This window comes from Spermophilus citellus (assembly GCF_964194105.1).
Source record: "Spermophilus citellus genome assembly, chromosome: 2".
In the NCBI taxonomy this organism is placed as follows: Eukaryota; Metazoa; Chordata; class Mammalia; order Rodentia; family Sciuridae; genus Spermophilus; species Spermophilus citellus.
In genome coordinates this window covers 95667233-95685766 of record NC_138183.1, presented here as the reverse complement: position 1 = coordinate 95685766, position 18534 = coordinate 95667233, and the positions used below count along the sequence as shown (strand labels likewise).

The 18534-nt window shown below is 34.1% G+C and overlaps 1 protein-coding gene across 1 annotated transcript in view; it reads right to left on the bottom strand.

The window, feature by feature from the left end:
• The window catches only part of LOC308641559 (RING finger protein 17-like), a gene marked incomplete at both ends in the record, with an annotated part of 68880 nt that overhangs the window by 36824 nt on the left and 13522 nt on the right, over positions 1–18534 (bottom strand). The window contains 4 exon segments of the mRNA XM_081280228.1: positions 253–329; positions 2390–2479; positions 2481–2562; positions 17098–17198. Coding sequence (XP_081136354.1) covers positions 253–329; positions 2390–2479; positions 2481–2562; positions 17098–17198 — 350 coding nt within the window.

Genomic DNA, 18534 nt, shown 5'->3' with positions numbered 1-18534 from the left:
GGATGTAGCTCAGTGGTAGAGTGCTTACCTAGAATACCTCAGGGGGTTCAATCCCCAGTACCACAAAAAAGGAAAAAAATAACATTTAAATAATGTTTTAATATTTAAAGTTATAATTATTTTAATTTTGTTGCTAACTTGGGAATCATTCTGACCCAAAATTTCAAATTATAATTGCTTGCTATTTTGGTAAATTCAGTCTCTAATGCATTTTTACACTTATTATAGTCTCCTGAACCATGACTTATTCACCTGGGAGGGTTCCTTGGTTTTAAAGAACTAACTTGTGACAATTCACTCTCAGATGTTAACTTCAAAGTCCGGATAATCTACAATCAAAAAAGAAGTGTTGTTATTCATGTGTGAACTTTCTTTTGTCACAAATACTGCTTAAAGAGTAAGATTTTAGAAGGAAAACTTAGTTATTTCTTAAATGTATTCAAGGCTTGATTTTGGGTACTTGAAGGAAAGAATGCAAGAAAACGTTTTTCACTTCTACCCTAAAGAAATTTAAATTTTTCTGAAAGTATTTATTAAAAGATAACAATACCAGGTGCTGGCTAATAAATGGGATACAGCTATACAATTTCTGCTCAGACTTGTTTTGTATTTGTGTTGTTATTTTCAAGCATTCTCTCTCTGTTCTTTCCTTCATCTTCCTAACTAAACTAAGAGGAAAGACCAAATTTTATCACTTTTTTCACCACCTAGTGCCTCATGTGTAACACACAGGAAATTAATATTGTTGTTTTCAGAATTATAGCTGGAGGAAGGCCAGGCCAAGTTAGATGGTGGCAAACTCTTCAACTTTCTTTTAAACTTAGAGACGTTGGAAGCAGGTAAACCAATGGCTTCTATACCTCAATTGAGTCAAAATATTTGATTATATATGGGAAATGAGACCTGATGACTCAAAGATTGATAGAGCAGGATCTATACCCTTAGAGAATGATGCAGAAATCAGCAAAGAGGATATATGGTGAATCTTTTTCTGTCAAAATATCTTAAAAGAAGATGTTTCTATTTTTGCCCAATTCTGCCCCCTAGGTACAAGATTAGATGACAGAAGATAGCTGATGCAACTTGTCTCCTGACTTACACATTCTGGGAGAATTAAGGGAAAAAAATTAATATGATTTTAAGATAAATTTTAAGATAAGACTACAATCTGGGCTGGGGGTGTAGCTTAGTGGTAGAGCGCTTGCTTAACATGCATGAGGCACTGGGTTTGATCCTCAGCACCACATAAAAACAAATAAATAAAATAAAAGTATTGTGTCCATCTACAACTAAAAAACTTTAAGAGTACATCCATACCTATAATGTTTATGAAAAGAAAATAGAGTTTCATTTAGTTTACTTATCCTATTTATTCTTATTTTTTATTCAGGTGTCCTAGAAATCTCGCTATAGTTTTGACCTTAAGTGTCTCCCAAAGGTCCATGTGATAAAGGATTGATCCCCAGTGTAGCACTGGAGAACCTAAAGGAGAACCTAAAGGGAGATTTTAGGTCAATGGGGGTGTGCAGTCAAAGGAAACAGCTTAACCACTTTCTCTCTTATCCTTCCTGGCCATGCAATGAGTAAGGTTTTGATTTGCCATGTGTTCTCATGGTGATCTGCCACCATAGGTCCAAAAGCAATGATACCAACCAATCATGGACTTAAATCTTCAGAACTCTCAGCCAAAATACAACTTTTTTCTTTATAAGTTTGATTAACTCAGTTATTATCATAGTGACAGAAAGTTAACACAAACCTTGACTTGCATCTCAATGTTATGCTAACTTGCTCTCAGATCATTTGCTATGAAGACCTTATTGTCCTATTTTCCTAAGTGATTAAAAAATAATAATAAAATGCTAAAAAAATAAAAGGTTAATTGTTTATCTTAAGAGTTCAAATACCTAAGAATTCTAAATCCATGACAATATAGATGGTCCTTGACTTTGGACAGTTTGACTTGTGAATTTTCAACTTTAGTGTGAAAGACAATATACATTCAATAAAAACCATAGTTTGATTTTTAAAATTTGGATCTTTTCCCTAGGCTAACAATATGTGATCAGATTCTCTCTCACAACGTGGGGCAGTGACAGAAAGTCCCGAAGTGATGAGAATAAGCAATCAACATTCTATAGTGTACTATGTTGCTTAGCTGCACTGTTCAGTCAGGTTAATTTAAAAACATTTTTGACTTATGATATTTTCAATTTAGGATGAGTTTATTAGGATGTAACCCCATTGTAAATAATCCCATCGTAAATTGAGGAGCATCTGTATAGGCTAGGATAATCTGAAAAACAAATTTAAATCTTAAACACCATATTTCAAAGCATGTAAAGTAAGTTGCACAGAACTAATTCAGATTCTAAATTATTAAAATTACCTGATTCAGGTCACAGTATGTCCTCAGAGAAGGTGCTGATTTTAACTCTTTTGCTATCTTCATAGCTGCATCCAAATCATTTTTTTTTCTCTTCAATGTAGCTTTTAGCCATTATTAAATTTGATAAATAATCATCTGTACTTCTTACAAGTTCTTCACACCAGTTCTTTTTCCTTCATTTAAGACATCAGAGTTATTTCACAATATTTCATAAAAATTAAAAGTGAATTTTATAAAGACTGAACAGCATTTGAAAGGGTAATTTCACTAGGTGATGAATTTAAATAAAATAACATGGTTAAATGAGGCATATAATAACTGAACAGTGTCTAAAAGGGTAATTTTATTGATAAAACAACATAATAGCATGGTCAAATAAGGTACTTAAATCAACTGAAATGTATTCTAGTTGAACAATATGGACATGTAGAGAAAAAAGAAGGGTTTTTAAAAGAATATAATTATTATGTCACAAATGGATCTGTCACAGAATTAGAGGTATAAGAAACTCTAGGACCCTCTGCCTAACACTAAGAGAAATCCTCACTGAATCTATCCTGTAGTCTGTTGGGCCCTTACAAAGATTATCTATACTCACTTTTCACAAGGATATTCCAGCACATTTAAAAATTTCCAACAAAAGATACAAATTACATGAATATAAAATACAGCTTTAAAACAGATATCACCAAAGTAGAATTTAGTTATCAATCAACTATAATGTCCAAAAATAATCAGGAAGATTATATAGTTAATTCTTCATTACTTATAACTCATTACTCAAACCCATGTCTGTACTTATGGTATAATTTTATTGTGGCTAAAAAGATCATTGAAAATTGTAGTGCTTAACCTATCAATCATTTCATTCATTAAACATAAAATAACTTCTCATTATTTTCCCCCAAATCAAATCTGGCCCCTAACAAAACAGTTGGCCAGCACCAAACAGATTCTATCTAATAAAGGCTTAGAAGGTAAAGAGATATTTCAAAAACCTTTTGGTAATTGTATATCTAATCTTTGTAAGTAATTTTCTTAGAGGAAAAATGGTCATTTAGCTAAATTACAGTATGTTTCTAAAAACTCATGCACATGGAATGACATCAGCAAAATGGTATACTAGGAAGCCCTCATTACCCCAAGGAAACATGGAAAATAAAAACAACAAAAAGGGCTGGAGTTGTGCCTGGCATGTGTGAGGCACTGGATTTGATTCTCAGCACCACATATAAATAAGTAAAGTCAAGTTCCACTGACAACTAAAACAAATATAAAACAACAACAAAAACAACCCCCAAAACGAAAACTGGCTAAAATAATCTAACAGGAACTCTAGAAAACAGTCAAAGGTCTACAGCAACCAAGAGAATGCCTAATTAAGAAAAAGTCACATTCAAAATGGTAGGAAATTCTGTGGCATTTTTACTTTCCTTTGATCATCATCTCAATATAGAAGCCGACTGGAGGGAGGACAGCAGACCTTTTTGTAAAGGTCTAGCCTGTTTGATGTTACTTGGAGAACTGGTATGTTTTGCCTTAGTTCTTAGACAGGGGAGAAGGACTAGGTGGGAGCAAAGATTGGGAGAGGTAGCTATTTTTTCAAATGCCCAAATTTCAACAAAAACATCACTAGACATACAATGGAACAACCATAAAAATAAGGCCCATTCAAAGGAAGAAAATAGAGTGGTGAAAACTATTTGTAAAGAAGAGGAGACAATGGGCTCAGTGGTAGAGTGCTTGCCTAGCACGTGTGAGGCACTGGGTTTGATCCTCAGCATCACATAAAAATAAATAAATAAATAAATAAAATAAAGGTTAAAAAAAAAAAAGAGCAGTTACTGGACTCAAATCTGAAACAAATGTCTTAAATATGCTTGAAGCATTAAAGGAAACCATAAACAAAGAACTAGAGAGGAAAATGACACAATAATAAAATGGATAATAGAGTATAAAAAGAATCCAAACCAAAATTCTGTTCTAAAAAGTACAATTACTGAAGAACAAAAAAATTCACTATATAGATTTAATCAGCAAACTTGAAGATAGGACAATTAAAATAATACTGTCTGAAGAACAGAAAAGAAAAGAATAAAAGTGAACAGAACTATGTTGATAGGTTCCTAATACATAAATACGTAATTTACAACATAAAAGAATAAATAAAGGGAGTGAACATACAAAGCAGAATTTTTCTATGCAACTGAAGCTATCAACTCAAAACAGATGGTTAATAATAGTATTTATATATATTCTAATGGGTAACCACAAGAAACTATCTACAGAATATGCACAAAAAAGAAGTGAGAAGGCAATTAAAATGCATTAAAATGCATCACTACCAAAAAAAAATCAAGTAAACACAAGGCAGGCAGTGATGGAGGAAATTAAAGACAATAAAAAAGCTATAAATCAGAAAACAAAACAGCAAAAATTATTATTAGCTATTACTTTAAATGTAACTAGAATGACTTCCCAATCAAAAGTTATAGATTTTAAGTGTAAAAACCATGACACAATGGGCTGGGAATATGGCTCAAGTGGTAGCGTGCTCGCCTGGCATGCGTGCGGCCCGGGTTCGATCCTCAGCACTATATACAAACAAAGATGTTGTGTCCGCCAAAAAACTAAAAAATAAATATTAAAAAATTCTCTCTCTCTTTTTTTTTTTTAAAAAAAAAAAACCATGACACAAGTGTATACTGTTGCAAATAACTAGTTAGTTTTTTGGTACTGGGGATTGAACCTGGAGGCACTTGACCACTGAGCTACATATCCTTGGTCCTTTTTTAGACAGGGTCTCACAACTGCCCAGGCTGGCTTCAAATCTGCAATCCTCCTGCCTCAGCCTCCCAAATTGCTGGGATTACAGGTATGTTCCCCCACACAGCTAGAAACTCATTTTAGATCCAAAGACACACATAGGTTGAAAGTGAAGACAGAAAAAGATATCTCTTTCAGAGAGTAACCAAAAGAGCTGGGTTATGTATACTAACATCAGACAAAACATACTTTAATATTACAATTATAAACATACACACCCCAAACATCAGAACCCTAAATATATAAAGAAAGATTACAGAATTATACACTTATTCTTTTATTTTCATAAACTGGCAGATTATAGACAAATAATAAAATAATAATTGGAGACTTCAATACCCGAACTTCAATAATGCATAAAAAAAATCCAAACAGAATCAGTAAAGAAATAGATCATTTCAGCAAAGATGTAAACCAACTGGACCTAACAGATATTCAGAACACCTCACCCAGCAATAGGAGAAATTCCTTCCTTCCTTCCTATCAAACTACCACTAAGCTACATCCCCAGTCCTGTTCATTATTTATTTATTTATTTTGTGTTGCTGGGGATTGAATCCAGGGCCTTGTGTATGTGAGGCATGCACTCTACCAATTGAGCTATATTCCCTAGCCCCCTGTTCATTTTTAATTTTGAGACAGAGCCTAAGTTGCAGAGGCTGGTCTCCTCTTGCTTCAACCTACTGAGTTGCTGGGATTATAAGGATGTGCCATTGCACCTGGATGAGAAACACATTTTCAAGTGTACATGTAACATTTTCCAAGATAGATTCTGTTAGGCTATATCACAAGTCTTACTATACTTAAAAGATTAAAATCATACAAAAAATCTTTTCTGATTATTACTAATGAAACTAGAAACAATTAAACAGGAAGACCACCACAGATATGTAAATATTACAGAATATGCTTCTAAACCTCAATGGGTAAAAGAAGAAATTCCAAGGGAAATTAGGAAATAATGCTGAAACAAATGAAGTAAAAACACAAAATATTCATAGTTTTGAGATGGACATTTATAGCTATAAATAATTATATTTTCAAAGTCTAAGGATATAGTTCAAAGTACATTGCCTTACCTGGCATGTGCATGGCCCTGGATTCAATCCCCAGAATCACAAAAAATAAAATAATTAAAAATTAAATTAAAAAGAGCTTTCAAATTGGTCCTGATGGCACATGCCTGTAATCCCAGCTACTGAAGAGGCTGAGGAACCACAAATTTGAGGGTTGGAAATTTAGTGAGATCCATTCTCAAAAAGAAAATAAAAAGGGTTGGGATGTAACTCAGTGATAGAGTACCACTCTGTTCAACTCCCAGTACCTTGCAAAAAAAAAAAAAAAAAAAAAAAAAACTTTGAAAAGCACAATCTAAACTTTATATTCCATAAAGAACTACAAAAAGAACAAACTAAACTCAAAGATGGTAGGAGGAGGGAAATAAAGATTACAGCAGAGATAAAATGGAGAACTGTCAGTCATGGTGGAACACACCTGCAATCCCAACTAATCATGAGGCTGACACAGGAGGATTACAAGTTTGAGGGTAGTGTGGACAACTTAGTGAGGTCCTGTTTCAAAATAAATATTTTTTTTAAAGGCTGGAGATGTAGCCAACTGGTAGAGTGCTTAAGTGTGAAGCCCTAATTTTAATCCCTAGCCCCACACAAAACAAAAATAAAACAAAAAAAAAAAGGAAAGGGAAAAATAAAAGAGCAACAGAGAAAATGAACTAAAAATATGATTCTAAAAATTAAAAGTGACAAATCTAGCTATACTAAAAAAAGAGAAGTATCAAATTACTAAAATCAGAAAGAAAATGAGCACTTACTACCAATTTTACAGAAATAAAAAGGATTATGAGACTATTACTAATGAAGCTGACAAATTCCTAGAAACATAACCTATCAAGACTCACTCATAAAGAATTACAAAATATGAACAGACTAATAAAGAGAGAATCAGTAATCAAAAATTTCCCCAGAAATAAAAGCCTTGTGCCAGATGGCATCATTATTATATTAGCTTCATGCTATAATGAAATACCTGACAAAGGCTACTTATGAAATAAAGACGGTTTATTTTGGTCAAGAATTATGGAGGTTCAAGCCCAAGATTGGGAGGCTCTACTGTATTTGGGTCTTTGGTGAGGGCTGCACATCATAGTGGGAGTGAATAGTCATATCTTGAATGGGACGGGCAGAGGATGGGTAGAAAATAGGTTTTGGGTTCTGTAATCCTCTGATTTTTTTGGTTTTGCTTTTTTTTTTTTTTTTTGGCAGTACTGGGGATTCAACTCAAGGATACTCTACTGCTGAGTTACATCCTGAGCCCTTTTTATTTTGAGACACTATCCAGAGAGGAGTTCACCAAGACACATAATAATTAAACTATCAACAAAAAATTCTAAGAGCAGCAAGAGAAAAGACATACATTACTTATAAAGGATTCTCAACACAAATAACAACAGATTTCTCAGCAGAAATCATGTAGGTCGGGAGAATGGATGATATATTCAAAGTACTTGAGGAAAAAAAGCCAACCAAGAATACTGACAAAGCTATCCTTTAAAAACAGAAGAGAGATAAAGACATTCCTAGACAAACAAAAGCTGAGGAAATTCATTAACATCAGACCTGTCTTGTGAGTAATGCTTAAGGAAGTACTTAAAACTGAAAAGAGCATTAATATGTAACACAAAGCTTATGAAAATATAAAATTCATAGGTAATAGTAAACATTCACATAAAATTTTTTAAAAACTGTGTAATACCACAATCCCAAGGAATAAACCACTTATACCCCACATAGGAAGATTAAAAGACAAAAAATAAAAATGAAAATAATAATCACAGAATGTCAATGGATAGGCAATATAAAAAGATGTAAACTGAAAATATTAAAAATTCAAAATGTGGGGAGAAAAGGAGTTATAATATACAGTTTTTCCTTTCTTTCTGTGATCAATGTCAAGTAGACATTTGTTCAAATAATGTGTTATAACTACGTTTCTAATAAGCCCCATTGTAACCTCTAAACTAAAACATATAAGTAGTACACTAAAATTAAAAAGCAAAAAATCAAGTGATGAAAAAAAGGAAAAGAACAAAGGGTCTACAAAACAACTATAAATCAAGCAATAAGCAACAAAATGGCAGCAGGAAGTCCTTACCTATCAATAATTACTTTGGATGTGAATGGATTAAAATTCTCCAACTAAAGGGCACAAAGTGACAGAACAGATTTTAAAACAAAGATCCAACTATGCCACCTAAAATCGATATTTGTTTCTTTAGTAAGGACATACACAGACCAAAAGGGAATGGAGAGAAAAGATAGTCCAAGGAAATGGAAACCAAAAAGGATCAAGAGAAGTTGTATTTCTTTCAGAGAAAATAGACTTTAAAGTCAAAAACTATAGAAACAGGCAAACAATGATAAAAGAGCCAATATAACAAGAAAATAAAAACAATTATAAAATATAAGCACCTAACACTGGAGCACCTAAATATGTAAAACAAACATTAACAAATCTTAAGGGACAGACTGCAGTACAAAGTAATAGTAGGGGGCTCAACACCCTGCTTACATCAATGAATAGATCATCCAGAAATAAAATTAACAAAGAAACATGGGATTTAAACTATATGTTTGGGGCTGGAGTTGTGGCTCATCTAGCATGTGCAAGGCCCTGGGTTCAATCCTCACCACCATATAAAATAAATAAATAAATATATGTTAGACCAAAGAGACTTAATAGATATTTATAGAACATTCTATCCAACAGTTATGCAATACATATTCTTTTCAACTGCAGGAGAGCTCATGTGTTAGGCAATTAAACAAGTCTTAACGAAAAAGAACATCCAAGTTTTTTTTTTTTTTTCTGAACACAAAAGAATGAAACTGAAAGTCAATGACTCTGGAAACAATATAAATACATGGAGATTAAACAACATGCTCCTGAACAACAAGAGTCATTAAAGAAATTAAATATAGGGATTAGGGCTGTGGCTCAGTAGTAGAGCGCTAGCCTAGCATTTGTGAGGTCCTGGGTTCAATCCTCAGCACCACATAAAGATAGATAAATAAAGGTATTGTGTCCATCTACAACTAAAATATATTTTAAAAAAATAAATTAAATATAAATATAAATTTCCTGACACAAATGAAAATAGAAACACAATACATCAAAATGTCTGGACTATAGCTAATACAGTTCTAAAAGAGAAGTTCATAAGTAACAAATGCTTAAATTAAAAAAGAAAAAAATCTTTCAAGTTAACAACTGAACAATGTATTTTTTTTTTTTTAAAGAGAGAGTGAGAGAGGGGAGAGAGAGAGAGAGAGAGAGAATTTTTTTTAATATTTATTATTTTTAGTTCTCGGCGGACACAACATCTTTGTTGGTATGTGGTGCTGAGGATCGAACCCGGGCCGCACGCATGCCAGGCGAGCGCGCTACCACTTGAGCCACATCCCCAGCCCCAACAATGTATTTTTTATAATTTTTTTTAGTTGTATATGGATGCAATATCTTTATTTATTTTTATGTGGTGCTGAGGATCGAACCTAATGCCTCATGCATTTGAGGCAAGTGCTCTACCACTGAGCCACAACCCTAGCCCCTGAACAATGTATCTTAAGCAACTAGAAAAACAAGAACAAACTCCAACCCCAAATTAGCAGAAGTATATAGAAATAAAGATCAGAATAGAAATCAAAAAAATAGAGACAAAAAAGTACAAAAAAATCAATGAAACAAAAATATTTTTTTCAAAAAATAAACACAGTTGACAAATCTTTAGCTAGACTAAGAATAATAGAAGATTCAAAATAAATAGGATCAGATATGAAAATGAAGACATTACAACTGATACCACAACAATATAAAAGATCAATAGAAGTTATTATAAACAAATTGGAAAACCTGTGAGAAATGGATAAATTCCTTAACACATTAAAAACTACCAAAATTAAGTCCTCAAGAAAGGTAGGATTGCGAGTTCAAAGCCAACTCAGGGGAAAGGGGGGAAAAAAAAAAAGAGATCTGTGGATGTGGCTCAATGGTTAAGCACCCTTTCAAATCCCTGGTACAACAACAACAACAAAAATCTCCAGCAAAGAAAAGCTCAGGACCTGATGGCTTACGAAGAATTCTATAAAACATTTAAAGAGGAATTAATATCAATTATTCTATTAAAAAAATTAAAGAGGAAGAAATCCTTCCAAACTCTTTCTATGAGGTCAGTGTTATCCTGGTATCAAAACCAGACAAGGACTTGACAAAAAAAAAAAAAAAAATACAGGCCAATATCCCTGATGGACATATAGGCAAAAACATCAACAAAAAGTACCAAACAATTCAAAGGTGCATTAAAAAGATTATTTATTAGTATCAACCAGGATTCATCCCCTCGATGCAAGGATGTTTGAATAAATGTGATACTTTCAGAATCAAGCAAGAGATACAGAAAAACATTTGATAAAATTCAACATCCCTTTATGGTATCAACAAATTAGATACTGTGCTAGCTTTCCATTATGGTGACAAATACCTATATCATCACTTAAAATGAGGAAAGATTTACTGTGGCTTAGTTTTGGAAATTTCAGTTCATGTTTGATTAGTCCCATTGCTTTTGAGCCTGTGACAAGACAATACATAATGGCAGGAATGTGTGGCAGAGGAAACAGTTCTCATGATGGCCACTGGGAAGCATAGAGAAAGGAATAGAAGGGACCAAGACGTCAGTATCCCTTTCATGGGAACAACCTCAGTGGCCAAACTTCCTTCCACATCTTCTCAAGGCCCCATCTTCTCAAGGTTCTACCACCTCTCAATAATGCTGGCTGAGGCCGGCATGGGGATGCATACCTCTACTCCAAGCAACTCAGGAGGCCAAGGAAGGAGGATTGCAAATTTGAGGCAAGCCTCAACAACCTAGTGAGACCTTTTTCAAAATTAAAAAAGAAAAGGTCTGGGGATGTAACTCATTGGTAAAGTACTCCTGGGTGCAATCCTTAGTACGTACAGACAGACACACACACAAATAGGACTGGGGATGCAGTTCAGGGGTAAAGTGCCCTTCAGTTTAAAGTTCAATCCCTAGTACAAAAACCAAAAAAAAAAAATCACTGGTTGGGGACCAAGCCTTCAGCACATGGATCCTTGGGGGGCATTCAAGATCAAAAGACCATAGCAGGTATATAGGGAATGTACCTCAACACAGTAAAGGCCACATATGACAAACCCACAGCTGGTATCATATTGAATAGAGAAAAATTAAAAACTTATTCCTAAGATGTGGAACAAGACAAGGGTGTCCATTTTCATGACTTTTATTGAACATGGTACTGGAAATCCTAGACAGATCTATTAGGCAAGAGAAAAATAAAGGGCACTGGGCACAGTGTCATGCCTGTAATCCCATTAGCTTGGAAGGCTATGGGAAGAAGATTCAACTTCAAGGTCAGCCTCAGCAACTCAGTGAGGACTCAAAATAAAAAATGAAAAGGACTGGGGATACCGCTCAGTGGTAAAGTACACCTGGGTTCGATCCCTAGTACAAGAAAGAAAGGAGGGAGGGAGGGAGGGAGGACATCCCAAATGGAAAAGTAGGAAGTCAAACTGTCCTTGTTTTTAGGTGACAAAACTTAAAATATTCTACTAAAAAAGTAGGAAGTCAAACTGTCCTTGTTTTCAGGTATACAAAACTTAAAGACTCCACTAAAAAACTGTTGGAATAAATTCAATAAGGCTGTAGGATACAAAACCAACACAAAAAAATCACAAACATTTCTATCCTCTAACATTCAGTTATTTGAAAAATTAAAAGAATAATCCCATTTATAATAGCAAAAAACAAACAAACAAAAACCCACTACCACCACCACCACCCTTTTTATTAAAAATAAAAAGGGCTGAGGATAAGGCTCAGCAATAAAAAGACTCTGGGTTCAATTCCAACAACAACAAAAAAAGCCCAAAGCGGGGTATATTGGCACACACCTTTAATCACAGTGACTTGGAGGGCTGAGGCAAGAGGATTTGAGACCAGCCTCAGCAACTTAGTGAGACCCTATCTCAAAATAAAAAATAAAAAGGACTGGGATATAGTTCAATGTCAAGTGCCCCTTGGTCCCTGGGTTCAATCCCCAATGAAGGAAAGAAGGAAGGAGGAAAGAAACCCCCAAACTTTAAAAAACCAAACAAAACCCCAGGGATAAATTCAACTAAAGAAGTGAAAGATCTCAATAATGAAAATTATACAAAACTGATGAAATAAACTGAAGAGGATAAATAAATAGAAAAATATCCTACATATGGATTGACAATATTGTTAAAAAAAAGCTTATATAACCAAAAGTGATCTACAAATTCAATTGAACTCCCATGAAAATATCAATGCCATTTTTCATAGAATTAGAAAAAAATCATAAAATTCATATGAAATTGCAGAAGACTGACTAGCCAAAGCAATCCTGAGCAAAAAAAAAAAAAAAAAAAAAAAAAAAAAAAAAAAAAAAAAGCTGGAGCTATCACAGTACAGACCTCAAAATATACCTCAAAGCATACAGAATCAAACAGTATGGTACTGACATTTAAAACAAACAAAAGATGCACAAACCAATGTGTAAGAATACAGAGCCAAAACACTCCCTCACCTTACATCTAATTTTTGTTGTTTTTGTTGTTACATAGGAGCCAAGAACACATGTAGGGAAAGAAAGATCTCTTTAATAAATGGGGATATTCACAAGCAGAAGAATGGAAGTAGACCACATTTCTCACCAGTAATAAAAATCAACTGAAAATAGATAATGTAAAACCTCAAACTATGAAACTACTAGGAAAAAAACACAAGGGAAATACTTCAGGACAGTGGCCTGGGTAATGATTTTTTTAAAAATATAATTAAAAATGTACAGGCAACAAAAACAAAAAATTGACAAATGCAACTCTAATAATCTAAAGGGCTTCTGTACAGGAAAGAATATAATCAAAGAACAAAGAAACAGCCTACAGAATAGAAGAAAATATTTATAAACATGCTTGACAAGGGTTAACATCCAGAATAAATAGGGAACTCAAATTCAATAGCAAAACAAAACAAATAACCCTATTAAAAAATGGGCTAAATATCTAAATAGAATCTGGGCACAGTAGCACAAATCTGTAATCCCAGAGACTTGAGAGGCTGAAGCAGGAGGATCAAAAGTTTAAGACCATCCTCAGCAATCTAGCAAGACTGTTTCAAAGTTAAAAATAAAAAGGGCTGAGGATATGGCTCAGGAATAAAAAAGACTCTGGGTTCAATCCCTGGTACCAAAAAAAAAAAAAACAAAACAAAAACAAAAACCACCTGTAAACCAGGCTCAGTAGAGCATGCCTGTAATCCCAGCAATTTGGGAGGGTGAAGCAGGAGGATCAAAAGTTTGAGGCTAGCCTAAATAATTCAGTGAGACACTGTCTCAAAACAAAAACAAGAACAAAAACACCTCAAACTGGACACAGTGGCACATCACATTCCCAATGACTTGGGAAGCTAAGGCAAGAGGATCACAAGTTCAAGGCCAGCCTTGGCACTCTAACAAGATCCTGTTTCAAAATAAAAAATAAAAAGGGATGGGAATATATTTCAGTGGTTAGAGTGCTCTGGAGCTCAACCCCCAGTACTGAAAACAACCACCAACCAATCAACTACCTGTTCACCTGTGTTTACCATAGCACTATTCACAATAGCCAGAATATAGAATCAACCTAAATGTTCATCAATGGAAGAAAGGCTAAAGAAAATGTGATATGTATCTGAATAGAAGCTGAGCACAAATAATTTAGCACAAATAATTCCAGAGACTGGAATATATCGATATAGATACACACACACACACACACACACACAATAGAATACTATTCAACTATACAAAGCAAAATATTTTGTTATTTCTGGCGATATGGATGGACCTGGAGGACCTTATGTTAAGTGAAAAAAATCAATTACATAAAGACAAATATCAAATGATCTTACTCATGAATTACTCATAATGAGAATATTAAAAAAAAAAACAGATCCCACAGAAGTTGAGAGCAGAATAGTGGTTCCTAGTGACCAGTGAAAATAAAAGGGGAGAGAAAAGAAAGTATAAATCAACATGTACAATGTTATCATTCATATGCGGCACAGTAGAGTGAATATAGTAAAGGATACAATCAACAGAACAAAGAGACAGCCTACAGAACAGGAGAAAGTATTTATAAACATACATTTGATAAGAGTTAATATACAGAATAAATAAGGAACTTTAATACCTCAATAGCAAAACAAAAACCCACCTAAAAAACTGGTCTAAAGATCTGAATAGAAGCTAGAAAATAGCTAGAAGAGAGTAATTTTAATATAGTTGCCAAAAGAAGTGATAAAGTGATGATATGCTAATTATCATAAATTGACCACTACTCATGAGTGTACAAATATTATGTCTCAAACATGAAATAAAACAAAAAGATCAAAATTACTTACTAAACAACCAAGAAGGAAAAGACTTGTATACCATATACTACACAAAATTGCTTAAAGAAATTAAGAATATAACTAAATGGGCAGTGTGATGGGACATGCCTATAATCCCAGGATTTATCTCATTATTAGTGGCATTTCATTTTCAGATTCATACTACCAAGCTGTGAAGTTCCTGGAAGATATTTGTATATTCTCCACTTCCTAGCACCATGCCTGGCAGATAGAAGGAACCTGATAAATGTGTGCTAAAAGTAAGATAAAAATAAATCAGAGCCATGTGCCGTGGTGCACACTTGTAATCCCAGTGACTCTGGAGGCAGAGACAGAAGAATTGCAAGTTTGAGGCCAGCACTGGCAATTTAGTGAGATTCAGTTTCAAAAAAAAACCCCCCAAAAACAAAAGACAAATAAATTAATTAAAATAAATAAATAAAAGGGCTGGGGATGTAGCTCAGTGGTAGAGCACCCTTGAATTCAATCCCTAGTATGCACCCCCCACCACACACAAGTCAATACTATCCAAAGTGATCTACCAATAAATATAATCCCTATAAAATCCAAATGACTTTCTTGCAGTAATAGAAAATCCCATCCTAAAAGTTGTCTTAATGAGTTCCTGAATAATCAAAACAATTTCAAAAAGAACAAATATGAAAGATGCACATTCAGATTTAAGAACTTACTACTAAGATACAGTAATGGAAATAGTATGGTATTGACACAAAGACACAGATCAATAGCATAAAACAGAAATTAAACTAAATCTTAAACTAACTAAATCTTAACATATAGTTTGACCTAATTTTTTATAAAGGTGCCAGGACCATTCAATGTGGAAAAGACAGTCTTGTTCAAGAAATGGTGCTGGGAAAATTGAATGTGCAATTCAAAAGAATGAAGTTGGACCCTTATCTTATACTATAAACAAAAATTACAAAACAGATCAAAGATCAAAATATAAGAATTACAACTACAAAATTCTTGAAGAAAACATAGCACCATGATGTTGGATCTGGCAATTTTTTTTTTTAATATGACACCAAAAGCACAAGCAAAAAAGAATAATAAACCGGACTTTTATTGCTGGGTGCGGTGGTGCATGCCTGTAATCCCAGAGTTTAGGGAAGCTGAGACAGGAGGATCGTGAGTTCAAAACTAGCCTCAACAAAAGTGAGGCACTAAGCAACTCAGTGAGACCCTGTCTCTAAATAAAATACAAAATAGGGCTGGAGATGAGGCTCAGTGGTTGAGTGCCCCTGAGTTCAATCCCTGGTACCAAAAAAAAAAAAAAATTCATCAATTAAGAGACACTAACAAGGGCAAGGGACATACCTCATGATATAGCACCTGCCTACTAGCATGCATAGGCCCTGGACTCAATCATCAGTAAATATACATACATAGACACTGTCAAGATAGTGAAAATTAATTAACTCAGGGAGACCATCTCAAAATACAGAGATCTGGGGATGTTGCTCAATGGTAAAGTACTTGCCTAGCATGTGTGTAATCCAAACTACTTGGGAGAATGAAGCAGAAGGATTACAAACTGGAGAAAAGCCTGAGTAACTCAATAATGTGAGGGTTTTGGTGTGATTTTTTTTTTTTTTTTGTACTGGGGATTGAGCCCAGAAGCATTCTACCATGAGGCTACTCTAGCATTCTAGCACTAAGCTACATCTCCAACCCTTTTAATTTTGACACAGGGTCTCGCTGAATTGCTGAAGCTGGCCTGGAATTTTCTATCCTTTAGCCTCAGTTTCCTGAGTTGCTGGGATTACAGGCATAAGCTTTTATTTTTCTGTGCAAATTGCTTTAAGTAAAAAGCTTGTTAATTTTAAATTAGCTTCGGGACCAGAAGTAAATAGCTAAAATTAAAAAAAAAAAAAAGTACAAGCTAGGCACAGTGGCAGAGGCAGGATGATCACAAGTTACAGGTCAGTCTCAGCAATTTAGTAAAACTGTGTCTCAGAGTTTTAAAAAATGGGGCTGGAGATATAGCTCAGTGGCACAGAACTCCTGGTTAAATCCCTGACACTGTCAAAAAAGAAAAAAGTACCAATTTCATTTTTAAGTTCTCAAAATCAGTCTATAGGGGCTGGGGTTGTGGCTCAGTGGTAGAGTGCTTGCCAGGAATGTGTGAGGCACTGGGTTCTATCCTCAGCACCACTGAAAAATAAATAAAATGAAGCTATTGTGTCCATCTTCAACTAAAACTATATATATTTTTAAAAATCAGCCTACAGAGACCACACATTCCAAACTTGTTTGAAAGTTATTCATTACTTCATCTAAACAAAAGAAAAAAATGGCGTTAGTATTAAAAAACTTCGGTTTCATTGTGTTTGTATTTTATTACCTGGAATCAAGAGAAGCAACAAGTTTATCAAATTGTTTCTCCAAAACTTCTATAAGATTATGTGTCTCCTCTTTTGTTTGATTCTCTATGCGTTCAAGCATCTGGGAAAAACAATTCAAAGATCTAATTTGGTATATTTACTTTGCCCAAGTAGAACTGTCAATATATTTTTGAAAGTAACAGGTACTTTCTAAACTTTTCAAAATAGTGCAAGAGGTGATTAGATGATAATAAACAGTAAAATTGAAACAAAGTTCAATTTTAAGTCCTGGTACTTGTAAGACCACCCCTTGTTGGCATTTTGTACTAATAATCTGGCAAAAAGACCTAAAAAAATTTATTGGTAAGTTTTCTAATTTTTTTCCTTAATTCTTTTATAATTACAGGACACAAGTCATTTTAGGTAGTTGCATTTCTCTATGGCATGATTCCCTAAATAAAAACAAAAACAACAAAACCAAAAAACTTAGAAATCACACTTGAAGTTAGCTTTTCCATAAATTTATTTTTATTATTTTTGTTTTTTGGTATTGGGGATTAAACTCGGAAATGCTTTACACTGAGCTGCATCCCCATTCCTTTTTTTTTTTTTTAACTCTGAGATATGGTCTCATTAGTTGAGAGGCTGGCTTGGCCTCAAACTTGAAATCTTCCTATCTCGACCTCCCAAGTCACCGAGATTACATATGTGTTCCTATGCCTGGTGCTTCTTTGCATTTTTGAATTGCTTTTAAAACTGTTGATAGGATCCATGACCCTCTCTTTTTCTTCTAATTTCAACACTCTGGAATGAGAATGTCTATCCTTATGCCTGTCCACCAAAGTGCTTTTAGTGCTTTCTTGTGTAGATTACAGGTGGAAAGGAATTTTACCCCAGTATGAATCATATTGAGTCTCACCTATAACTCAGAAGATATTTAGATGAGATTTTGTATTTAAGAGTTGATGTTGAAATAGGTATCAAGATTCTGGGGATGTTGAGATGGTGCAAATATATTTTGCATTGTATAAGACAGGAATATTCGGTAGAGGGAGCAGAAAGCCACCTGTTGCCTGTTTGGGGTTGAAGTGTTCCCCCTCCTAAGTTCAGATGGTGAATTTCTAGCCCCAGTTTATTATAGATTTGCTTTTCTTATTATTCTAATACTGATTTTATAACTGTTTCTCAGTTATCATTCTCTTTTGCCTTCTTTGCTCAATGTTTTTACAATTCTTGTATCTCACTACTTTTATCATAGTTCTCATTACTTTTGAGAAATTTGGCTGTCTGCCAATTAAAAATGTCCTATCTTCTATGCAAAAAAGCATCCACAGCATAATCTAACTCCCTACTTGTAATTTTGTTGTTATTGGGTGCTTAAGAACTTCTTTATTGACATCAAATGAGTAAGTCTCTCCTTTGCCAGAAGAGCAGGGAGAAAAGAAAATAAACTTCTC